At 43.8% G+C, this 25,781-nt stretch overlaps 4 protein-coding genes across 6 annotated transcripts; 1 reads left to right on the forward strand and 3 right to left on the reverse strand.

The window, feature by feature from the left end:
• Window positions 1–4,367: 4,367 nt before the first annotated feature.
• On the forward strand, window positions 4,368–6,572 carry LOC121971141 (stearoyl-[acyl-carrier-protein] 9-desaturase, chloroplastic-like). The gene is made up of 3 exons (XM_042522275.1): window positions 4,368–4,571; window positions 5,224–5,722; window positions 5,805–6,572. Exons 1-3 carry the CDS (start codon window positions 4,453–4,455, stop codon window positions 6,363–6,365), a joined length of 1,179 nt encoding a protein of 392 aa, XP_042378209.1. The 5' UTR covers window positions 4,368–4,452; the 3' UTR covers window positions 6,366–6,572.
• Window positions 6,573–6,601: 29 nt separating this feature from the next.
• LOC121971143 (RPM1-interacting protein 4-like) lies at window positions 6,602–8,176 on the reverse strand. 2 transcript variants are annotated; one of them, XM_042522279.1, is made up of 5 exons: window positions 7,765–8,176; window positions 7,425–7,656; window positions 7,166–7,353; window positions 6,902–7,087; window positions 6,602–6,777 (listed from the first exon to the last, which is right to left on the reverse strand). In XM_042522279.1, exons 1-5 carry the CDS (start codon window positions 7,768–7,770, stop codon window positions 6,748–6,750), a joined length of 642 nt encoding a protein of 213 aa, XP_042378213.1. In that variant the 5' UTR covers window positions 7,771–8,176; the 3' UTR covers window positions 6,602–6,747. The 2 variants fall into 2 exon arrangements, with proteins under 2 accessions (XP_042378213.1, XP_042378212.1); XM_042522278.1 differs by having other exon boundaries at window positions 6,902–7,090.
• A 128-nt stretch (window positions 8,177–8,304) lies between these two features.
• LOC121971142 (baculoviral IAP repeat-containing protein 7-like) lies at window positions 8,305–10,279 on the reverse strand. Of its 2 annotated transcripts, none has more exons than XM_042522277.1 (2): window positions 10,091–10,279; window positions 8,305–9,779 (listed from the first exon to the last, which is right to left on the reverse strand). In XM_042522277.1, the coding sequence occupies exon 2, from the start codon at window positions 9,558–9,560 to the stop codon at window positions 8,715–8,717; it is 846 nt and encodes a 281-aa protein (XP_042378211.1). In that variant the 5' UTR covers window positions 9,561–9,779; window positions 10,091–10,279; the 3' UTR covers window positions 8,305–8,714. The 2 variants fall into 2 exon arrangements, with proteins under 2 accessions (XP_042378211.1, XP_042378210.1); XM_042522276.1 differs by having other exon boundaries at window positions 10,023–10,278.
• A 13,974-nt stretch (window positions 10,280–24,253) lies between these two features.
• LOC121973666 (CRIB domain-containing protein RIC7-like) lies at window positions 24,254–25,169 on the reverse strand. The gene is made up of 2 exons (XM_042525054.1): window positions 24,856–25,169; window positions 24,254–24,782 (listed from the first exon to the last, which is right to left on the reverse strand). The coding sequence occupies exons 1-2, from the start codon at window positions 24,932–24,934 to the stop codon at window positions 24,454–24,456; spliced, it is 408 nt and encodes a 135-aa protein (XP_042380988.1). The 5' UTR covers window positions 24,935–25,169; the 3' UTR covers window positions 24,254–24,453.
• Window positions 25,170–25,781: the final 612 nt, after the last annotated feature.

Here is a 25,781-nt window from a genome sequence, read left to right on the forward strand (position 1 = left end):
TTGACCGGATGTTGGTTTGGGAGGTTTGGGACTTGGTTTTGGACAAAAATCAAGTGCTGGATCGATCAGTGGATCGATCCAGGCTCTGGATCGATCAGTGGATCGATCCAGACCTGTCCCAGCGAACAGAGAGCCTCTGGATCGATCCGTGGATCGATCCAGAGGTCCCAATCGATCAGTGGATCGATTGGGACGCGGCTGCTTCGCGCGATAAGCGCTGGATCGATCCGTGGATCGATCCAAAGCCTCCCCGATCGATTGGGAACATTCGAATCGATCGGGATCCGACCGTTGGCGTCGTTTATAGCTGCAGGCGTGTGATGGCTGCGGCATCTCTTCTCCGATTCACTCCAGATTTCTCGCCAGCTCCTCCACAGCACTCACAAAGCTCAGATCGCCAGTTCTTGAAGGATCTTGGAAGTTTTCCAAGTCAAGAGGCGGATCAAAGCCAAGAAGAGAAGCTAGGGTTAGGGTTTATACTCATTGTAAGCTTGTATCTCTTGTATCCTTTCCCTCTCTTCTTGTATTAAGTCTTGTAGGGTTTCTCCGCCCTTGGTAGTTACCATAAAGGAGAGTTTTATTTAGTGGAGGGTGTGTGTGTTGGTGTGGATCCTTGGATTAGTCACCTCTTGTGAGGTGAATACCAAGTAAAACCAACCGTGTTAGCGTTGTGTGTTTGTTTCTGTATTTTCCGCTGCACATCTTTGAAGGAACAAGCAACGCCGAGCAACGAGCGAACGCGACGAGCTATTCACCCCCCCCCCCTCTAGCTACTTTTGGTCCTAACAATTTCCACATAGCACTTCCGAGCGGCTAACTGATCTCCTCGTACTTCACCGATTTTGTCCTCGACCGGGAATTTGATCTTCTGATAGAACGTTGACACAGCAGCTCGGAATTCGCTTAACGCCGGTCGCCCCAGTATCACGTTGTAGGATGAAGGGGAGTCGACCACCACAAAGTTTGTTGTCCTCGTTCTCCGGAGCGGTTCTTCCCCTAAGGAGATAACCAGTCTTACCTGTCCGACTGGAAGAACCTCATTGCCCATAAACCCGTAGAGGGGGGTTGTCATGGGCAGCAGCTCAGCTTGATCGATTTGTAGTTGATCAAAGGCCTTTCTGAAGATGATGTTGACCGAGCTGCCAGTGTCAATGAAGATACGGTGGATGGTGTAGTTGGCTATCACCGCTTTGATGATAAGGGCATCCTCATGCGGCACTTCAACTCCTTCGAGATCCTTGGGCCCGAAACTGATCTAGGGTCCGCTCGTCTTTTCTTGGCTGCAACCCACCTCATGGATTTTGAGCTGCCGGGCGCTTGCCTTTCTCGCCCTGTGTGAATCTCCTCCGGTCGGCCCACCCGCAATAATATTGATTTCTCCTCGGGAGGTGTTGTTTCTGTTCTCCTCTTCCCGAGCGGACTGCCTAGGTCGCTCATTAGACCTTCGAGAGCGATCTTCATGCCTTGGAGGAAAACGATGTTCGGGAGATCTTCTATATGTTCGCCGACCGGACTCTTGATGCCGCTGCCGACGGTCGGGTGAACGCGATCGACGAGGGACACCTCGCCGTACGGGATGGGTGATTGAAGGCAGGCCCCGACAGTCGCGGGTGTTGTGGGAGTCAGTATTATGAAAAGAGCAAAACATTGTGGTCCATACCCTCTTTTTCTTCATCTTTGGTCGCTCGACCGCTACCTCTTGTACCGCCGGGGACTTCGCATGATGTGCCCGGGATGCCTCAACTCTTGGTCCTCTTGGTGGCTGATGGGCAGCGGGCTGCTTCCGTTCGGCATGGGCCGGACGTTCGGCATGAGTTTCCTTCCGTCGGGCAGTCTCCGCCTCTTCCACATTTATATACTCATTCGCCCGGTGTAGCATGTGGTCGTAGTCTCTGGGCGGTTTGCGAATGAGCGCGCGGAAGAAGTCCCCTTCCGCGAGGTCTTGCGTGAAGGCGTTTACCATTGTCTCCGAGGTGGCTGTGGGGATGTCCATCGCTACCTGATTAAATCGCTGGATATACGCCCGGAGAGACTCTCTTGGTTCTTGTTTGATGGTGAACAGGCTGACGCTTGTCCTTTGATAACGTCGGCTACTCGCAAAGTGATGAAGAAATGCCTTTCGGAACTCCTGGAAACTAGTGATAGAGCCGTCCGGCAGCCTCCGAAACCACCTATGTGCAGATTCCGATAGAGTGGTGAGAAATACCCGGCACTTTACGCCATCGGAGTACTGATGCAAGGTGGCGATGCTGTCGAACTTCCCCAAATGATCGTCGGGGTCAGTCGTCCCATTGTAAGCTCCGATCGGCGGTGGTGTATAGTATTTTGGTAACGGATCCCGATGTATGGCTTCAGAGAACTGTCGGTGAACCTGCTCGGGTGGTGCGTTCGCTTGGGGAGCTTTGCCCTTCCTATGATCCCGAACGGGAGGCTCATCGGATGAAGATCCTTGCTCCCCGTGAGCGGGCGCGATTTCTGGGGGAGTACGGAAGAGTGCCCGAGGAACCCTCTGTTGAAACATATTCCGGCGATGCCTTGCGCCCTCTGGCCGAGGTTTCTTTGTTGCGCTCGCTGTGCTTTCTCCTTTGCTGCGCCCGCCTTAGCCCCTCGCCTCGACTATAGCGTCAAACTCTTCTTGTGAGAGTGCCACGGTATGTAGTCTTCCAGCCTCGTCCATTGCCTCTGCTCGGATGCAGGTGCGTTCCCACAGACGGCGCCAAATTGATCATGTCCGAATCAGGAGTCAACGGACGCTGGGGACGTGGCGCTCCCTGCTGGATCCTCGAATGCTCCGGCGAACTTGCAACAAAACCGAGCCGGGGGGGTGTTCCGACGACGGCCCTCCAACGCTCAAGTTAGGCGAAGGAATAAGAAAGTGGCTGAGAAAATGGAGACTTGTGTACCTTCGGTTGAAGAAATGGAGGCCTTATATAGACCTCTCAAAGGAGCCTGGGCACACCAATCGAAGCGATCACCTGCTTTCGACCATGCCTAGGTGTGGGCCTGTCAGAAGGGCATCCATAAGACCATACTGCTACTGTATCAACCTGTCCGTGACGTGATGGTGGGGCCTTTAATAGTGTCATCTTGAGTACAGTCTAATCATCATGCCTTTGCTGACATATCATATCCCGAGCCGAGCGAATAGGCCGCTCGGCTATCCACTGTTCCCTCGCCACGATTCCGGCCGAGCGGACACCTCCGCTCGGCCATTCTATCCTCGGCCGAGCGGACACCTCCGCTCGGCCACTCGGCTCCAGTTCTTCTGCTTTGGCGTCGGAAACTCAAACCTTTGGCTGGGGTAATCTCTGGTTCCGCTTGGACGGGACCTCATCTGTGGGTCCCCCATTCTTACCGCCGGATCACTAATATTAGTGAAAAACATTGGGTGCCTCTAGGTCTATAATCCATAGCATATTGAGAAGATTGTAATCCAATTATGTCTTTATACTCTATTATCTGGAAGTCTTTATATAAGATATTAGTCTACTGTTTAGAATATCGAATTTAATCAGAGTAATATGTTATTGATCAATATTGAATAACGATGAAATACTCATATTGTAATAAAATAAAATGTTCATATTATAATAATTATGAACTATAGTTACTACAATATAATGCTATTGACCTGAGTATTTTTTTTTTTAATCATAACTAATATAATAGCATCCAACAAGAGTATTTTTTTGAAATAAAAAAAATAATACAAGATGAGGTATTGCCTTAATGATAAATAAAAAGAGAGTATTCTATTGAAGATTCTAATAAAATAGACTTTGGTCTTCCGGGGCACGGTACGATTGAAAGGGACATAGCGATATACCATATAATGAGGATTTGATTCTCTCACAAAACATATTAAATGCACATGGCTCTAGAATTTCATAGTATATTTGGATGAAATTTTTTGATTTCCCAGTTGGTTTCCTTTAAAATTTGGTTGGTGTGATTCATGGAATGCTTCCAGAGAGTGTCAGGAAAATACATTTAATTGCACAATCTTTAAACAATTAGTAAAATATTATAAATTAACATTATTAATCATTAGTTGCAGGCAATTTTAAAAGTTTTCGTAGAAGCATGTTTTCAATTCTATTATATATATATATATATAGAATTTTAAATCAAATTAACTCACTCATAAATTAAGGTTTTTAGGATGATTTACTTGATTAAGATGATCTCAATATTAAAAAATAATAATTGTATTTAAAATATTAACCTGAAAAAGATTTTTTTCCCCAAAAAATCTAATTAAAAATATCATAATGTTTTTAAAAAAGGGGAACACAATTTTGGCGGGTCCTTATTAAAATTATTTCGCCTTTTTCTTCTTTTGTTCCGTCCAACTGCACGCAAGGACAGGCCAGTGCAGAGAGGTTTTTACTCTATTTCCTCGCTCTCACAAGAGGCAGAGGAAGGGGAAGAGCCAAGAAAACAGGAAGAGAGATGGCTTTTAGGCTGACCTCCTTGAAGGAGCCATTCCTCTGCTTCACTCTCTGGGGCAAAAGGAATGCCGAATTGCGCAGGGTTCCCATGACTTCCACCATCCCCTCCGCCGTCGCCAAGTGAGATTCTTTCATCATCCTGATCTCCTCGTTATCTCGAATGTAGCATCTGATCCTTACTCCTGCCCGTTCTCCATTCCGCTTTCGCTGTGTTGCTTATGAATTAGGATAGCTGCCCTTGTATTGTAGACATTGATGAAACTCAGCTAAGGGTACAGCATTGGCACATCATGGTTGTGTTGTGTACCAGATTATAGTTGGTGCCAAGACATTTGCATGGTCGTCATTCAGTGTTTTCTGTGTAATCCTGCGAGCAGACATTCTATTATTTCTGGCATAATTTAATGAAATACTGCGCAGGCTCGTGATCAAAGAAAAGGAAGATTTGGGAATTTTAACCCTCACCTCTCATCAGACATTCGGTGGTTTTTAACTCAACGTGAATTTAATTTGTTGCCTTTCTTCCAAAAGAATCGATTCTTAGCAATTTTTCTTGATTTATCAAACTGCATTTTCCTGATTAACCATGGTGAATATTTTCGTTTCATATGTTCTAAGTTATTTCATTTGTCAGTGGTCAGTACCATTATCAGTGCATCTAAAAAAATGTCTTAATTTAATCTTGTTCATCCATGAAAACTTAATCTATGATGGTTTACATATGATCTCCTGCCAATTATGTACATTTTCTGAGCTTGAGTTGTTCCTCTAGGGTGGAGACGCCCAAAAAACTCTTCACGCCTCGCGCGGTGCATGTCCAGATCACTCATTCCTTGCCTCCTCAGAAGATTGAAATTTTTAAATCATTGGAAGGTTGGGCAGAGGAAAACATATTGGTGCATTTGAAGCCTGTTGAGAAATGTTGGCAGCCACAAGATTTTCTTCCAGATCCTTCATCAGAGGGGTTCAATGAAGAGGTTAAGGAACTGAGAGAGCGGTGTAAGGAGATTCCTGACGACTATTTTGTTTGCTTGGTGGGAGATATGATCACTGAAGAAGCTCTTCCTACATACCAAACAATGCTAAACACCTATGATGGTGTCAGGGATGAGACAGGAGCAAGTCTTACCTCATGGGCTCTCTGGACTAGAGCTTGGACTGCTGAAGAGAACAGGCATGGAGATCTTCTGAACAAGTATCTATACTTGTCTGGAAGGGTAGACATGAAACAAATCGAGAAGACAATTCAGTATCTTATTGGTTCTGGAATGGTAAAATTTTCTTAACTAGCTTTCGATGGTTTTGCATATTCAAACTGTGTTTTGGGATTTGATTGTGCAATTGCATTTGCAGGATCCAAGGACAGAGAACAATCCATATCTTGGTTTTGTTTATACATCGTTTCAAGAACGGGCGACCTTCATCTCCCATGGAAATACTGCCCGGCATGCTAAGAAGTATGGAGATCTCAAGTTGGCACAAATATGCGGCATTATTGCATCAGACGAGAAGCGCCATGAAAGAGCATACATTAAGATAGTTGAGAAACTGTTTGAAATCGACCCGGATGGCGCTGTTCTTGCATTTGCTGACATGATGAAGAAGAAAATTTCAATGCCCGGTCATTTGATCTACGATGGCTACGATGATAAGCTCTTTGAGCACTTCTCATCTGTTGCCCAGAGGTTGGGTGTTTACACAGCTAAGGACTATGCCGACATACTAGAGTTCCTTGTCGCGAGGTGGAAGGTCAGCGAGCTAGCAAACCTCTCCGGGGAAGGTAACAAAGCCCAGGACTTTGTCTGCACTTTAGCTCCAAGGATCAGAAGGCTTGACGAAAGAACTCACGGGAGAGCCAAGAAAACAACAGCAATACCCTTCAGTTGGATCCATGGCAGGGAAGTGCAGCTCTAATTCAGTTGCTGTTCTTAGAGTTCCAAGTAAGTTTTAGCATCAGGTTCATGCTATGATTTTCTTCTGTTGTTTTGATGTCGATCGATTTAGGAAGGGGATACTCTTCCAAGGTATGTTAAATATATCTTATGGCTTGTGCTTAATTCAAACTGTCGAACTATTCTTCTTTGGGGGAGCTTACTAGATTTGTCGAAAGAAAAGGATGTATCCCAAAATATGTCATAGGATTTGCACCAAATCTATAGACTTATTGATGGTTCACCAACCAAAACACAGCAATTCAAAATCGAGATGTATGACAATTGCTACAAAAATGACACAAAACTTGAGAACAATGCATACATAAAGACAAGATCACGCCCGTAATTTTATAATGAAATAGTCACTTGCACCAGCCGAAGCACCAATAGCCCTGTTAAAGACAGATTGGGGAAGCTTGAGTAACAATATGATGAGAACAATCTTACTGAGAACACAATGTAGTATAGATGATCCTCGATGTTTGACTAAATCAGAATAGGTTGTATGGCACCTACCGAGGATTTTTGTGCATGTCCATTACAATCAACATGAGTGGTTTCACTAGACATACTGGCAATTGTAGTTGCTCCAGCTTGTTTTTCTTCCCTCACTTTGTCAAATATAACTGTAAAACCGTCAGCTGAAGAAGGATTGCTCACATCCCAATCTCCAAACTTAGGCACGATCGAGCCTCTCTTGATCTTCTAGTTAAACAATTTAGAAAGTTGTTTATATTCTCACACACATTATACTAAGGAAACAGATGTGAAAGGGCTTGCCTTATTATCATCTTCGATACCATTCGTCCTTGATCTCCTTGCAGATTTTGAAATAAATGAACTGCTACTGCTTGACCAACTCTGGTGAAGTGGTGAGTGGCTATTCTTGTAGTTAGACGAACCACTCCTTCTACTAGCCATTCTACGGTGATTGCCTGATGTTTTTTGATCCTCGTGGCGGTGATTAGCTGAAACTACAGTGTGAGATGCAACGTACTGATCGGAATTCAACATGGGCCATGAAGTTGATAAATCTAACCTTCTCTCTTTATGTGCACCTCATCCTTGAGCTTTGTGGCCTCCGAATAACTTGCGGTTGCAGGTGATTGTGCGAGTGACATATTGGCGGAAAATGCTTCGGGATTGTCATAGGGGTCGTGTGGATTGATCATTTCCCTTTCAGTTCTACTACCCTTGCGAACATCGTCAAAACATTGAGAATAAGGAAAAGTTCTATCCCAATTCCCAAATTTAGGAATAAGAGTGTTTTCCTGCAAAGAATAGAAGCCAATTGCTTCATTTCATCTTTAATATATAGAACAGCATAGAACCCTGATCGTCTCTACAATATATAATTCACATCGCGAGAGATGACTCACCGACATTGAGAGAGCCGTCGACTCAAAAAAATTAAACAAGTAGGGAAGAAGAGCGTCTCAACGGCGTAAAGGAGCCGCCTTTCTGCTTCCGCTCGCCTCGACGTCTTCCTCTTCCCTTGGAGGAACGCAGTGGGCCTGCCGGCAAGCAGCAGAGAAGTGTAGCGAAGAGAAGGTGAGTTGACTCGGTGACGAGGAACCACCGAGTTCGACTCGGAGCGGCCCCTTTTATAGCATTTCAAGAAAAATAATGCAATGCAATTCCTTCGACAGAAAGAAAAGTGTTGAGAAAATTGTATTTTATATATATTTCTCTGGAAGGACAGTTGGTGAATAAGTAAAGTATTTATTTTTCTTTCTTAATAGTGGTTCACTAAAATAGGAGGAAGATTTTATCATAATTTTCTTGCATATTTGTAAATCAATTAGTATTGTGTTTTCTAAGAAGGCAACTAATTATCATTATCACAAATAATCTGGGAAGATGAAAAGTAACGAGAATTCGGACAAAATGGCATTACATAGATATAATTAAAAAAATAATTAAGCGTTGAACCTAGGTGATCTGTCTTAGTAAAGTTTTCCATAGGTAGAAAGTACATATCTATCCTGACAGTCAGATTCTGAGATTTACTGGTTGAGTCTTGAAATTTAGATTTCTGATCTATCATGGAAGGCTTTAATCGTGACACCCTGCCCTTACAATAACATCATATTATGTTCCACCTTCACCTTTAGCACCCTGTCAATTCATCTCTAGATTAATATTGAGTAAGTAAATTAAGAATAACTATTAGTCTAAGACACTTCAAGTTTTGATCTAAAATCTATGACTTAATCACTGCACCGTCTAAGGGAACGACAACATCATATTAGACATGACTGTAGAAAGGAGTGATGGGCGGAGTTGTGTCTGCGGCCGGAGTCAGGAGAATGGGAGGAGGCATTAGAACTTAGAAGATGTCGAGGATCTCAAGGATTTCGCGGTTGCAGAGAGGGCAGCTGCCACGGCTGATCCAGAGCTCGCGGGAGCAGGTGCGGCAGAAGGTGTGGCCGCAGGGAATAAATGCGGCTCCTTTGTGTCTCACCATGCACACGCAGCACATGTACGACATGACCCCGCCGCCGCTCTCGGCCTCGGCCTCCATCACCGCCTCCACCGCGGCTGCCGCCATGGGTAACCTCTCCCTCTCGCTTCCGCTCCATTGACGGTCGGTTTGCTCCAGTAACGCCATCAAGGACACTCTAGCCGGCTCCTCTGCCTCCTCCTCGGGCACAGCAGCTGGGATTGGCGACACCGCAGCACCGCTCGAATCGGCCGAGGGAACTTCCGGTTGTGATGTGGCCTCTACCGCCACGACAGTGGGTTCTGGGACGGCGAGATCTGAGTTAAGGTTGGAGCGTGAGGGGGAAGGGGAGTCGACGGGGTCGGGGTTCGAGATCGGGAGAAGCTGGTCAGGGGAGGCGGCGCCGTCACTTTGGAGGCGGAAGCGGTCCCTCAAAGTCTTCCATGAGGCGCCGTTACTGGAGTCCCCTTCCGCCGCCACGCTACTCGCCTCGTGCTCCTGTAGGATGACACCGAGAAGCGTCCTTCCGCTGGCGTCATGTCCGCCACCGGCGGCAGAATATTCCCCCTTTTCGCACCTGATAACCGACTCCAGCGTCAACGATTCGCGGCCGGAGAGGCGCGTCGCCTCCTCCTCCTCCCGTAGCTTTAGGAGGTCTCCGAGACTAGATGAATCATTGATGGATAATTGCTCCGACAGCGTCACGCTTCGCCGAATCTCCCTCCACTCCATCTAAAGATCCACTCTTGATCACCGATCTCCAGAAACTGCCCTTCCCTCCGGCCAAGTGCCGACGAACCTACAGCAAAAACCCCAGCGATCGAGCTCCAACACCAGGTTTTATGTGACCTTAAACTAGAAAGAGTACTCCTCGTTCATTCAGTCGCGGGCGAGCATTTCTTTCTAGCATCGATGTTTAAGCGGCCTCAATCACCATTTTCCTCTAATCAACTGCAGAAACAGACAAAAAACAGACATCAACGCAGGAGACAAGATCGACAATCACAGCCAGAGACGACAAAAAGGAGCGATCAATGATTAAAAACACGCAAGCTTTTGGAATCGGCGCCGTCCAATCCGAACCCTTCTCCTCCTCCTACTCCGGATAGAGCCTTCCACGCTCACCGATCACAACGTCGTCGTAAAACTTAAAAACGCGGCGAAGTGCGGCCGGACGGAGAAGCGTGCCCTCACCGATCACAACGTCGTCGTAAAACTAAAAAACGCGACGAGAGGCGGCCGGACGGAGAAGCATGCTGTACCCCTCTTTCTCCCTCCTCGCCAAGACGAGCCGTACAGCTGCTGGAGTCGTCGGCCGTTGACTTCCCCTAGCGCCGACACCCGACCGTTACGCTACGCCTATCGTCACGCCTCAAATCATTGTGCCCGCGTGCCGTTATGCCACGCCCATCTTGATCGTAATGGGCCGCTACCTCTACATCAAATCATGAATCGCCACGTGCTTCTGCGCCTCCAATAATTATTTTTAAAGCTAGATCACACCGTCAGGGAGGATTTGGTTTACATATATTTTTATTTCTATTTTTTGAAAAACACATATGTTTTAAAAAATAATGTTTAGTTTATATTTTTTATATAAGTATTTTTTAAAAAAAATAAAAAATATTTAAAAGTCTTTTTTTATTTATACACGTTTTTTTTTTGAGAAAATGAAAAAGAAACAGGATTACCAAACGCTCTCCTAGCTTCACTAATGAAAGATCGGCTGGTTTTAATTTTTAATGTTAAAATTTTAGTTCTTAAAGGCGAGATTTCAATTTACGTTAAATGAAAATTAGAGAACTAAAAAAAAAGTATATGCTCTTTGTCAAAGCTACTGGATTGGCGGTAGGAGAGCTTTAGGTATGGAATAATTTGATCCCAAATCAAATGGAAGTAAATAACAATTAGTATCATTGAGTTTTTTATAGTTCAGTTAGCACATCAATAATCTCAATTTAATGAATCTACAATATCAATCTTCAATTAAGAGACTATCTTACCTAAACTAATTAAACTTTAACAAGAACTACATTTTTTCCAGTTTGGCTAGTGAAGAAGAGTATTTATTTATGCACCTTACAAAGTAAGGGTGTCTTTAATCCCAAATTTATGAGAGATTTGTAAAATCTAAAAACTTAAATAAAAATTTTTAAATCATTATAGAGATGAGGTTTTAGATTTATAATTTAAGAGCAATAGTGAAATTCAAACTTGCTATTTTATCTTGAAATTGATTCAATATACATGAAACCATACAACTCATGGTATGAATTGGATCACAAAAAATTTATTTAGAGCTCTAGCCATTAGTGATATTTCAATAAATTTTCATATTATTGATATGATATATTGGGATCGATACGAGTTATGAAGAGGGAGTGAGGGTGATATGGCAGTCCAAGTTAGGATGGATGAGCATTCCATACCTGGTTTTGTTGGTTGCACAGCCTCAAAGTTCTCGAATCTTACCCGTGAGGCCCTATAGCAGGACATCCGGATAAGGACCGCTGGTTGTGGACCTGGTCGGATATAGTGGCTTTAGGGTTTTACTCTGAGATGAAAGAGGTAATACGTTCGGTTGGTTAAAGGTCGGCCGAGTTTAGCAACACTTAACCTCCTAAAGCTCTTTATATACGATCGATCAAATAAAGGCCGGTCGAACGTAAGGCTCCCTGTGTACACCCGGCCGGGCCAAGGCCGGGCAAGCTTAAGGACACTTAGCCTATTAAAGCTCTTTATATACAATCGGCCGGATAAAGGTCGATCAAACGTAAAGCTCCCTATGTATGCCCGGTCAGGCCAAGGCGGGCAGGCTTAAAGACACTTAACCTATTAAAGCTTTATATACGATCGTTCGGATAAAGGTTGGTCAAACGTAAGGCTCCCTGTGTACGTCTAGCCGGGCCAAGGCTGGGCGAGCTTAAGAACACTTAGCTTGTTAAAGCTCTTTATATACAATCGGTCGGATAAAGGCTTGTCAAACGTAAGACTCCCTGTGTATGCTTTGTCGGGCCAAGGCTTGGCGGGCTTAAGGACACTTAGCCTATTAAAGTTCTTTATATACGATCGGCCGGATAAAGACAGATTGAACATAAGGCTCTTGGTGTATGCCTGGCCGGACCAAGGTCGGACGAGTTTAAATTACTTGATGATATATTACTCCTAAAATAAAGTTCTAATATACATAATTTATCATATGGCTTCTCAAAGGGATCTCTGGCATGCGGTGTGCACTATATTATTCACTAAACAAATCTTTACAATATTTAACATATGACAGAGCAGATGGATACAATGGCACATCAATATGACCGGCCTTAAGGAGTAATTGAGATATACTCAGCAGACAACTTTTGATAACATTATAACAGATTATCAGACCTTGTCGGGGAATATTCCTTTGAAGCATTCTCCGAAGGTTATTACATTTCTCCTAAACTAGGTGATCATGACAGCATATTCCTCTAACCGCCTCAGCAATGACATGAGATATAAATGACAAAAGAGATACATCAATGGGTAGATAAAAGATTCCTCGAACCATTATCTCACCATGACCAGACTATACTTTTTCGATCACCTAACAAACTCTGACATCGGGGACCACCTCACGATTGCAGAGGTTATGTGAGGTAGTATAAAAAGGGATCCTCTCCGTTGGCAAAGTACTCAAACCTCTGCATCTCAACCCTACTCTCTTGAGAATGTTTTCTCTACTATTCTTCATCCACTTTCTGGAAAGGATACTGACTTGAGTATTGGAGGACCTAACCAGGGATCCCCACCCCGGTCTTGAGTCACTAATCCTTTGTCAGATTGTCGGATTGTACGTAGAATCGTGAAAGAGCTTTATCACCGATTGAAGAGCTATTCCGCTAGTCAACAAACCATCAACTTGAGTCAACGCGTCATCTCTCTAACTTTTAGACAGGATCATAGATCATAAAAAAAAATCTCATTTAAAATGTAAACTAATCCTATCCGAGAGTCGAGGCGGTGGACGTTGGGGGTGTGGCACTCATGTTGACTGGATGTAGACTTCGCACACTAAGACCTGCAACTACAAAACGTCAGTACCGAACAAGGGAGGGGTTCCCTGGCATTGACCCTCCGACGCTTAAGTCAGATCTCCCGCGGAAGAAGTAAGGAAGCAAAAAAACAAACGAAAGTGGCGGAGTAACAGTAGCTACAGTAGAATCGAGCATACCTCCGTCGAAGCTTGGGGTCCCTTATATAGGTTTCCCGGGAACACGCGTGCATGCTTCTCGAGGCATGCACGCTGTTGGTTGCTACACCTGGATTCCGTTCTGTTTCCCCTGTACAAAAATTTGTACAAGCACAGAACTTAACCTAACTACCCCTTTGCTCTACTGAAGTTAAACTTGAATTGCAAATGATGCTTAACATTATTAATCCAAGTTGCTCTTTAGAAGTTAAACTTGAATTGGAAATGATACTTAACATTTTTACTCCAAGTTTAACTGATGTGATCTTCCTAAGTTAAACCATATTACAGAAGTTGATTAAATATTTATTTCAAAGATTGGCTTCCAGGTTAAACATGGCGATGCACTAGGCCTTCTTGATTATAGGATCATCCACCACTTCCTAGACAAAGCCTTTCAAAGAAATTAGATATTTAACTTCTTACAGTAACCCTAGGCTTAACTACAGAGACCACAATAGAAACACAAGATCAAAACGTAAAATTGATAGCACAAAATTGAAACATAAAATCGCTAGCTTCTTGTATTGGTGTTTCAGAATCCATGCAAAGAAAAATAACTAATTAATTCAAAGCAGAAACCATTAATTAGTTATACCTTTCTTTGTAGCTAATAACCTCTTGATCTTCTGTTGTATTCCTCTCCTCCTCTTGGACGTCGTGTGGGTGACGATCTACCAAGATAACTCCACCCGAACCACTTCTTTGCCTCCAAGAAAATCGGCCACCAATAGATGCCAAAATAGGAAATTTCCTTCTCTTATTCTTCTCCTCTAAACAACCAACCACCAAGGATCTCTTCTTTTCTTTTTCAAGTTTCGGCCACCAAGATGAGATAGGTGTCAACCTTAGAAAGAAGAAAGTGAAGAGAAGAAGATGGTGCCACCGGCCTAAGAGAAGAAACAAAGTGAGAAGAGGAAGAGAGAGGGTCGACCACAAAAGAAGAGAAGAGAGGAGGTAAGGCTTAAGTTGTGTATCTCATGAGGCACCCTCTCCTTCTCTTTTATAATCCTTGGTCATGGCAAAAAAGGAAAATTTTAAACATAATTAAAACTTCCTTATTTATGGCCTCCATTTAAAAAAGAAAACTTTAACAACAATTAAAATTTCTCTCTTTTAAATTTTCTATGTACATGGCAACAAAAGAAAAGTTTTAAAATTAATCTCTCTCTTTTAAAACACGTAGACAACTACAAAAAAAGGAAAGATTAATTAAAACTTCTCTTTTTAAATCATGATTACAAAAAATAAAAGTTTTATCAAAAATTAAAATCTCTCTTTTAGATAACTACAAATAAGGAAAGATTTTAACAAAATTAAAATCTCTCTTTAATCCTTTGTAGATAGTTATAAAAGGAAAGATTTTAAAATTTTAAAACTTTTTTTTAAAACCATTAGGATGGCTATAAAAAGAAATTTTTAACACAAAATAAAAAAAACTCCTTTTATTCTTCATGTGGTCACTAAAAAGGAAAGTTTTAAACAAAAATTAAAACTTCCTTTTAACTTATGTGGCTGGCCACATCTTGGACACCAAGATGTGCTTGGGGCCGGCCACCTCTTGGACTCCAAATAATGCTTAGTTGGCCCCCCTTGCTCCAAGCAATGATGTGTCCAGCCCATTACTTGGGTAAGAAGTGGACTTTGTGGATACAATGCTTTATAGAGGCTACAACAGCGACCGAGAGGAAAAACTAGTTTTAGTCTCCCGATGAGCTTGAGCTTCTCGTGTTCGCCCCGAACACTCAACTCAAGTTCATCAATAATAACTCATACCACTAAAGAGTTATTATTGAACTACTACACCAATCCCAAATTACATTATGGGCTCCTTCTTATTTATGAGTGCATTAATCTCTCTGTGTTTAAGTTATCAAATATCCATTAATTAAATGAGTTACTGACAACTCACTTAATTAATATCTAGCTCCAAGAGTAGTACCACTCAACTTTATTAGCATGCCGGACTAAGTCCACCTACAGGATTTATATGACAATCCTTATGAGCACCTCAAAGGGACATCATCAACCTAGATTATTAGGACACAGTTTCCTTCTATAATCAACAACACACCATATAAATAATATTATTTTTCAACTTATCGAGCCTATTGATTTATAGGACCAAATCTCACCCATTGATAAATCAAAGAATAAATACTAAGTATACGTGTTTGTTATTATATGGGGATTAAGAGTACGCACATCCATAATAACAGAGGTTTTGTTCTTTTATGTAGTCAGCATAAAAAGAAACAACCTCAAATGGTCCTGATCAATACGCACATAGTATACTAGTGTAATTTTATAGTTAAGATAAACTAATACCAAATTACACTGCAACCATTCCAATGGTTTGCCCCATTTCATCTTAGTTACGTTGTGAGCTACTTTTTTTAATTTATAAGAAATTGATAACATGATCTTCTGTGTGGCTCCACACACTATGTTATTTACAATATAAATTAAATGGACAACTACATTTAACATAAATGTAGGCATTTAACCAATGTGGTTTTTATTTTAAAATAAATATTTATAAAAAAATTAGCTTTTAGTATACATCCTAACGCACGCATCCCAAAGATCTTCCTGATAAGACGTGTCAGGAAAGTGTCCCTGACATCATATCTCAACAGCATGAGCATATCCTGACAAGACAGTGGAAGTTTCCGTCATACGATTCTCTGTCTGACCATGCCGCCCACTATGTTGTATGTCGGTGGCACGAGTCCCTAAGAGGATAGCGGTCGATCCTCATTTTGCCTGTTACTGGGCCGAGCAAGATGGCCGCTCGTCCAGCCTTCATATGTCGTACTCTGTCGCTCTGCCCTTCGGCCGAGCGATGTATCCGCTCAGCCCACGTCCATTGTTCGCGCCGAGCGGGTTGTCCGCTTGGCTTATGCTCTGCTGGTACATGGGTTTTCTTAGCGTCGGAAGCTCAACTCGATGGTCGAGCTATAATACTATCAGGTCAGGTCTTCCAATCGGGCAAGTAGGTTGCCCCGAGCGGATGATGGTATGAGGGCGTTGACTGCCTTCACTTTGACCTTCCACGTGGTCGTGACCCCCTACGGGGCGGGGGCCCCACCTTACCACCGGATCACGTGTCTTCCCCTCAAGTCTAATCAAAGGAGGTTGCAAGTCCGACTGACTGGACAGTTGAGTCCGGAGATTGGCGGGCCGATCGGCCATAATATTAATTAGCTCCGAGTGTCGGCCGACCCAAGGGCTGACCCTTAAGGGCGATCGACGCTTCACGTGTTCGCACTTGGGAGAATTCTTCATCTGCACCCCTGGGCCGAGAGCAGTCAAAGCTAGCGTCATCCGAATCTCCTCGGAATTCATGCAAATCACCTCATTAAAGCTAAGCACGCGCCCACACCTGATAATGACGCCCCTTAAATGCCGCCCTGTGGGAGCGTGCCATGTGTCACCACCGCAATCGCTGCACGTCCGAGGTGACAGCTACTGATGTGATGCTTGACGATTTGAATTCAACGGCCGGATTTGTGCTTCGGTCGCTAAGACCTAGATCCGACGGCTTCGGTCGCCCGAGTCCTATCTTTATAAAGCCATGGCACCGCCTCCTTTTTTTCACTTTGCGGCTTCTTCCTCGAGAGCTGTCGGCGACTCTGACCAATGCTCCAGTGACTCCCCGCCTTCTCCCGCGATGACTCCTCCTTTTTGTAAGCTTCCTCGAACTTCCCTATCATTGGTCTTTCGCAGTCCCATCCTTCTTGTCCCATGCCTCGGTCCGGCGTCTGTTGTGTTTTTCCCCTTTTTGGTCGACCTCTCTATCCTTCCTTCTTTTTCGGCAATGGCTAGTTCGCCGCCGGCAGACCCTGCTCCCGGACTCTGGTATACCATAATGGAGACCAGGTTTGATGCGGGTGATGCTGCGAGCCTCATAAATGCCTTTGACATTCCTTCTGACCACGAAATAATTCTGGCCTCTCCATTTGATCGGTCGAACGGCCCGCCGAACGACACAATCTGTCTGTTCAGAGACTAGTTTGTGGTCGGCCTCCGATTCCCATCCACCCGTTTATACTCGAAGTTTGCAATTACTTCCGTGTCCCCCTCCCACAGCTCGTCCCTAACTCCTTTCGCCTTCTATACGGTGTTGTTGTGCTGTTTCGGCTGCACGACATCCCCTTAACTCCTCGAGTCTTCCATTATTTTTATTATCTCAAGCAATCTGAGCTGGGGACCTTCCTCTTTCAGTCTTCGATCGACCTAGTATTTTTTGACAAAATGCCTACTTCCAACAAGCATTGGAAGGAGTATTTCTTCTATATGAGACTTCCCGAGCGGTCGAGCTTCCGGATAAAATGGCAGGTCGGACTGCCCCCTCAGCTAGATCTAAAGAGATACAAAAGCCGACTGGATTATCTTCATGCCGCGAACATGCTAGCCGACCAAAAATATGAAATCCACAAGCTGCTATTGGAGGGTGTTTTGTATATCTTCAGGCTCAGTCCGATCCACACGAGGCTCCCGAGCAGCTTAGGTATGGAATTCCTCAGCTCTTTTCCTTTTTATCTAACTAATTTCCTTTTTTCTTTTGCAGCCGACATCATGATGTGGGCACGAGCTACCGATATAATGAAGCTTAAGGACACCGAGATTGGCATAGTCGCTGAGAAGGAAATGGCGAGCCTAGGCCTGACGCCGGTCAGCTCGCACGAAGGTACGCTTGAGAGCGAGGGCGCGCCAGCCGTAGGCAAAGGCGCTACTGATTGGACTACCTGCTTAGAAGGGGCGGGTGACCTACCTCCTGGCGTGCCGCCCGCCGCTCGGACCGAAGGCTCGGATTCTGAGGGTGATAGTCTTCCACAATACGCGTAAGGGACGTCGAACAACCACATCGTCCCGCTCTGCCACTTCAACGGTGCTGGTCCCAGAGCAGGGGCACCTCATCTCCCGTGGGCGTCTGCGAAACAGTAGAGGTCATTTCCTCCGACCAGACCCCATCACTTTCCGATCTACTGCCCGAGCCCATTGTGGTAGAACCGATCGCGTCCTTGCCTCCTCGTCGGAAGATTCTGCGGTCCGACATCCTCCCGGCTTCAACCGGTCAGTCCTCTGGTCTCGCGGCGTCTGCTCAATCGGCCCCGAGCGGTCGCTGATCTGTGACAGCCATTCTCCACCTCCCAACGAAGGAGTACTTGGCAGTCGGCGTTCGACCGCAAATTATAGAACATCCGATACTCATCTGCGGGCCGCTCGCCAAGGTTTGGGAGGAGGCTAGAGGATGTGCCACAACAATGCCTCCAGGTTTGCTCGCCAACAGACACCTGTAAATGTCCACCGGGGTATGTATACAATGATCAATTTATGGTTTTACCTCCGTTCGGCATTAATATTCTCCCGTTCGACTGCAGTACTGGGTAAAAAGCGTAGCGATGTGCCAGCGCCTGGTGCTTATGGAGGATGAGCTCAAGAAGCTCAAGATTTCTGGTGGAGCATCCTCATCCCAGGGCCTTCAATTGTCGAACTGCAGGCTGACCTGGCCAAGACCAATAAACTTCTGGAGGTTGAGCTAAAGACATCCGCCGGTCAGGCAATTATGCTGAGCCAGCTCAAGGCATAGGTGAAGTCCTACGACCAGAAGATTTAGCTGGCTACAACAAGGAAGAACCGAGCCGTAGCTGAAGAATCAAGAGGCTCATAATCTGGCTCAGAAGCTCAAGAATCTCAAGGACTGTATGATCACCAAATAGGACAGTCGCTCGACTGAGGTAGCTTCTCTTCGAGGGCAGCAAAAAATCCCTTGAAGAAGTTTTAGACGCCTCCCGCGCTGCCTTAAAGAAGTACCAGGAGGGCGAGCCGATCCACTTCGAGGCAATGAAGCAGGAGTATCTCCACTCAAAAAAATTCACGGACAAAGTTGTCCATCGTGTCGTTCGGTCTTTTGAACTAGATATTACCAGGACGCTCAACCAGTTGAAGGCGAACGGGCATCTCCTAGAGGCTCTGACGGACGGCGTCATCAACTGGCAGCAGCTGAATGACTCGATGCCCGACGAGGTTTTTGACTATCTTGAGTGAGGAGGGCTTTGTAAAAAATTATTTTGAAGTATGCATGTATGCCCGCCATTCGGCGGGGCTATCCTTTTGTGCAATGAACATTTACCCGTTCGACGAAATTTTCCTATTCATGCCACTCCTTTTCTTTAGTCAGCTTTTGATCTTCCTGATCGGCGGTGATCGTCCGTCTGCCAGGTCCCCTTTTGCTTACAACGAAAGGTTTGACTATAGGTCGTGAATGACCAGTAATACGTGTGTAGGCCTAGTTCATCGTTCAACCCTTAAGGGTGAATTAGGTTGTTTGTTTACCTCTTGGGCTTAGGATTGCCACTTGACTATAGGTGGAGATCCTAGTTTAACGTCGTCGCTCGACGATTTGATGAAAGCTCGGGTTTAAGGTCGTCGCTCGACTGTAAGTGGAGACCTGGGTTTAACGTCGCCGCTTGACGATTTGATGAAGACTCGAGTTTAAGGTCGCCGCTCGACCTTCGGTGGAGACCTGGGTTTAACGTCGCCGCTCGACGATTTGATGAAGACTCGGGTTTAAGGTCGCCTCTCGATCGTCGGAGAAGACCTGGGTTTAACGTCGCTGCTCGATGATTTAATGAAGACTTGGGTTTAAGGTCGCCGCTCGACCGTCGGAGGAGACTTGGGTTTAACGTCGTCGCTCGACGATTTGATAAAGACTCGGGTTTAAAGTCTCCTCCGACAGTCGGAGGAGAACTGCGATTGATCCGCTCATGAGACAAATCAGCTCGGGGCGCTTTTCCTTTCCTCGCATCCCGAACGGGCGCTTCATCTGAAGAAGCGCCCCTCTCATGATTGGCCTGATCAATCTCTGAGGCGTTTGAAAACAATGCCCGGTGGAATGGAATAGGCGCGGGTGGAGCCTCTCCGTGAGTGCTATGTTAGAATGTATACTAAAAGTCTAGCTTTTGGTATAAAACATTTATCTAGAAATAAGAATCACATTGGTCAAATGTCTACATTTGTGATAAATGTAGTTGTTCAATTAATTTATATTGTAGATAACATAGTGTGTGGTGTCACACACAGAAGATCATGTTATCAGTACCTTATAAATTATAAACACTAGCTCACGACCATGATGGAAAGGAACAAACCATTGGAAGGTCGTAGTGTAATTAGGTGTTAGTTTATCTTAACTATATAATTACACTCGTACACTAAGAGTGAATTGAGTAGGACCATTAGAGGTCGTTCCTTTTATACTGACTTTATAAAGGAACAAAGACTTCAGTTATTATGGAAGTGTGTGCTCTTAATCCTAATATAATAACAAGCACATATATTTGATATTTATTTCTTTAATTTATCAATGGGTGAGATTTAGTTCGATGAATCAATAAGCCCGATAAGTTGGGAAATGATATCACTTATAGTGTGTGTTGTTGATTATAGAAAGAAACTGTGTCCTAGTAATCTAGGTTGAGAATGTCCTCAAGAGGAGCTCATAAGGATTGTCATGTTAAACCCTGCTGGTGGACTTAGTCCGACATGACGATGAAGTTGAGTGGTACTACTCTTGGAGCTAGATATTAATTAAGTGAGTTGTCAGTAACTTACTTAATTAGTGGGCATTTGTTATCTTAAACACAGGGAGACTAACACACTCATGATAAGAAGGAGCCCAAAATGTAATTTGGGATTGGTGCGGTAGTTCAAAAATAGTTCTCTAGTGGAATGAATTATTATTGATAAAATTAAGTTGTGTGTTCGGGGCGAGCACGGGATGCTTAATTTTATCGGGAGACCAAAACCAATTCCTCCTCTCAGTCCTTATCGTAGCCTCTAGTATAAAGAGATTTCTACCCACCGCATACCCACCTTCTTACCCATCCAATGGGGCCGGCCAAGCTAGCTTGGAACCCAAGCTAGGGCCGGCCAAGACCAAGTGGATGAGCCATGTAGGTGGCCGGCCAAAGCTTGGGTCCCAAGCTTAGGTGGCCGGCCACTAGAATATTAAAAAGGATTTTTATTAAAATTATTTCTTATGTGGATATCATGATTTTAAAAGAGAGTTTAAAAATTAAAAATTTCCTTTTATAGCTTTCTACAAAAGATTAAGAGAAGAGATTAATTTCTTTCCTTATTTGTAGTTTAAAAGAATGGTTTTAATTTTTGGTAAAAACTTTCATAATTTGTAAATCAGCTACATGTTTAAAAGAGAGTTTAAAATTTGAAAATCTTTCCTTATTTGTTGATTAAAGGAGGATTTTAAATTTTAAGAAAACTTTCCTTTTTAACCATGTTCATGATTTAAAAGAGAGTTTAAAATTAAATATTCTCTTTTATAAGTTTCTACAAAAGATTAAGAAAAAATTTGATATCTTCCCTTATTTGTAGATTAAAAGAGTTTTTAATTTATAGAGATAACTTTCTTTTTATCCTTTAAAAGGAAGATTTTAATTTATTAAATTTCTTTTTTATAAACCAATCATGAAGGGATAAAAATTATTGGACAAATTTTTATAAATTTTCGGAAGCAAATAAGGAAGTTTTAATTTTTGTTTAACATTTTATTTGCTTGGAGAATTTATGTGGTGGCCAGCTATTACAAATTGAAAAGAAAATTTGTTTTTAATTAAATAAATTTTCCTTTTCAATGGCAAAAGAATTAAGGAAGTTTTTATTAATTTTTCCTTATTTTCCAAGACCAAGGATTATAAAAGAGGGGGTAGAGGAGGCTTCAAGGCGAAGGACTCTATTCTATTTTTCTCCTTCTTTTCCTTGGTGTGGTGGCCGACCCTTCCCTTTCTCTTCTCTCCTCTTGTTGTGGCCGAAATCTATCATCTCTTGGAGCTTAGAGGATGTGGCCGGATCAAGGAAGGAGAAGAAGGAGAGAAAGCATGCATCCCTTGGAGCTTGGTTGGTGGAAAATTCTTCATCCTTTGGAAGTTCTTGTGCTTGGCCGAAACTTGAAGGAAGAAGGAAGAAGGTGCCTAGGTGGTTCTCATCTTGGAAGATCGTTGCCCACACAACGTCCGAAGTTAGAAGAGGAATACGGTAGAAGATCAAGAGGTCTTTCTAAAAGGTATAACTAGTAATTTTTCTTTCCGCATCATACTAGTTATTTTTGGAAATAATACTAAATACAAGAGGCATAGATTCTAGTGTTTCGAATTTGTTTTCGATATAGTGTTCTTTTGTTTTTCTTTTCCTTGTGATTTGATTGTTCTTTTCGGTTGACCTAAAGTTATTTTAGGAAATTAAATATTAGCTTTCCTTAAAAGGTTTTGTCTAGTCGGTGGTGGTTGCTCCCATATCCAAGAAGGCCATGTGCCTCGCCACGTCAGTACTGAGAACCAATTTTGAAAATTAATATTTAATGGAATTAATAACTTAGGTGATTTGGATCAAACGTGTTAAGTTCCGCAGGAGATCCAAGTCAAAACCTAAAAGAATAAATAGATTAAGTTTTGGATCAAACGTGTTAAGTTTCGCAGGCGATCCAAAATTTAATTTAAAAGAACACATGGTAACTAGGAAAAGGTTCAGACCTTTGTACAAAAATTTTGTAAAGTGGAACCTCTAGGTTTTCCGAGTAGCAACCAACATGCTAGTCAACATTTTCTTTTGCCCCCATATGGAGTATTGCTCTGGTCGAACTTCGTGCGCCGCTCGACCTCCCGAAGCTAAGGTCGCTTGCTGTGCTTGCATCGACAAGCTCTTTCTGTTGCTATTGTTGCCCGACTATCTTCGCAGCTCGTGCCTGTATGAGCGCATCAAGCTCCTTCTGGGTGAGTGTCACAGTGTGCAGTCGTCCAGCTTCTTTCATCTCCTCAGTTCGGATGCAGGTGCGTTCCCACAGACGACGCCAAATTTGATCATATCCGAGAGTCGAGGCGGTGGACGCTGGAGGTGTGGCACTCACGTTGACTGGATGTAGACTTCGCACGACTGAGACCTGCAACCACAAAACGTCAGTGCCGAGCCAGAGAGGGGTTCCCTGGTATTGGCCCTCCGACGCTCAAGTCAGATCTCCTGCGGAAGCAGTAAGGAAGCGAAGACAAACGAAAATGGTGGAGTAACAGTAACTACAGTAGAATCGAACATACCTCCGTCGAAGCTTATGGTCCCTTATATAGGCTTCCCGGGAACCCACGTGCACGCTTCTCGAGGCATGCACGCGTCCCAAAGATCTCCCTGATAAGACGTGTCAAGAAAGTGTCTCTGACACCATACCTCAACAGCCTGAGCATATCCTGACAAGACAATGGAAGCTTCCGTCGTACGATTCTTTGCCTGACCACACCGCCCACTATGCTGTCTATCAGTGGCACGAGTCCCTAAGAGGATAGCGTTCGATCCTCATTTTGTCGGTTACTAGGCCGAGCGGGATGGCCGCTTGGCCAGCCTTCATATGTCGTACTTTGCCGCTTTGCCCTTCAGGCGAGCGGCGTATCCGCTCGACCCACATCCACTGTTCGCGCCGAGCAGGCTGTCTGCTTGGCCTATACTCTGCTGGTACATGAGTTTTCTGAGCGTTGGAAGCTCGGATCAGTGGTCGAGCTGTGATACTATCAGGTCAGGTCTTCCGATCGAGCAAGTGGGTTGCCCCAAGCGGACGATGGTATGAGGACGTTGACTATCTTGACTTTGACCTTCCACATGGTCATGACCCCCTGCGGGATGGGGGCACCACCTTACCACCAGATCACAAATTATTAGAGGTGCCCTAAGTCTCAACACGATATACACAATACGAAGGCTTTCATTAATGCTCATGATAAGGATTAAGGAAGCAGTAAATTTTGTCAAAGATTCCACCTAATTACATATATGAATCATTGCCTTGAGGAGTTGTACAATGACTTGATTCTCTTTGCAGAGCAGACAAAAGCATTGAGTTGTAGATGCAAACAAGATCGTCTTCATGTTTTAGGTGACCTGCCCCATTCATCGTCCTAAAGTTTTACACTTTTGTGATCAAAAGTCCAAATTCTTAAACAATTTAATTGCACAAGTTATTGGTGAATGAAACTCCGCTATCAAATTCATTTATGGCTTCTTTAGTTTGCTTTGACTTCTTTGGTTTCTGTACATTAATAAAAATTTGAAGAACAGAAAATACAATTCATATCGAGAGATATATTTCATACGATCTAGACGGAAATTCAGCAAAACCCAAGAGAATTTGAGAAACAGTTGAGAACACAAATTAAACTGAACTCACTTGAATCTTTTCTTCCTCTTCCAAATCAATAGAAAGAGTAGATTTCCAAGGCCTTATTGATATACTAAAACAAGCTAACATCCTCCCACCATTGTTAAAAGCAGAGCAAGAGCAACAGCAAGTACAAGGAAGAATCAGAAGAACAGATGATCACTGAGCCACACACCTCATCGAAGATGAGCCGCAACCGTGATCGAGGCCATGGCGGCCTCGAACTGCTTCAGTGACAGTGAGTCGAGGGAAAGGAGCTCATGTCCATTCATCCTGCAGCTGCTCTTCAAGTCCATGATGTTGTTGTTGTTATTGTTGCTACCGATGTTGTTGCTGCTTCCATCCCACCCTATGTGACCCACATGCTTCACGTCGGTCGGAAACCCGATCACCATCTCTTGCTCTTGTTCTTCTTCCTCCTCTTCCAGTAAGCACGATAAGCTCTTGATCAGTTTCTGAATCCTATTACCTCTCTTGATCACCTTCTCACTTTCTTCTCCCTGACCTGGCAATCACAGAAAAGAACAGGGTCAACTAATTTTCACAAGGATAAGCTAAAGAGTACACACTGCAACTACTTGTTGTTGGATCAGCAAATTCTGCTTGATTCGGTTGCTTTTCGCCTGCGATACAGCTGAAGGAGAAGAGCTTGGCCATGACTTGCGTGCTAAAGGAGTCCAGGCATGAAGAGAAGAGAATTAGCCAGGACTACTGAATCAATAAAGGGGACTTGGGTGGAACTGGAAAATTTATAAACATGGATTATGAAAGAAGAGATGATTGATATATGTATAGCAGGTAGGGTTAGGAATGCTTGATTCCATCCTGAGTCTTAAAGGAACCATATGTTCAATATAATATAATATAATAGACTATATTTTGATTGATAACTCTTCTGGATAATGCTTCCAAACAGCCTGTGAGTAAAGGCATCAATCAGTAGCTGCAACTTTTTATATATTTGGGCAAACAGAGACGAATCAATGGAGTGATGAATTGTGATGATGATTCCTCGTCCAGCTTGGTAGATGTCCAACCGATGACAGGCTAAATTAGGAGAGACAACATTGCCATACTTCATGATTTAGTCGTAACTAATGGAGGCATCAGTGGTTGTGCTTGATTTTGTTGTTGAATATTATCGATATCTATCCAACAGCTTGGTTTGATCTAGTGAATTATCTTGTCGTTGTGTTTGATATGACAATGTAGTATCTAGGACAGGGTTGAGTTGGTTAGTACGAGATAGAGTCATTATTATAGGATAAGAGTTTGAATTTTAACTAAGTCGAGTGATACGGTGCGTAAATGGGGGGCCCGATAATGTCAGAAAGTCAATGGTCAAAAGGACGTAGCAGTCAATAATCAAAGGAAGGTGCCGATTCAGCTTCCCCACTTCACCCTCCATAATTCTTGGTCGGTCACGGACAGGCCGGGTCCTTAGAACTGAGCCCCGGGCCTGGGTTTTAACTAGTTCCTGGTCGACTATCTACTTTTCAGATTA

The sequence above is a fragment of the Zingiber officinale genome, chromosome 4A (genome assembly GCF_018446385.1).
Source record: "Zingiber officinale cultivar Zhangliang chromosome 4A, Zo_v1.1, whole genome shotgun sequence".
Lineage (NCBI taxonomy): Eukaryota > Viridiplantae > Streptophyta > Magnoliopsida > Zingiberales > Zingiberaceae > Zingiber > Zingiber officinale.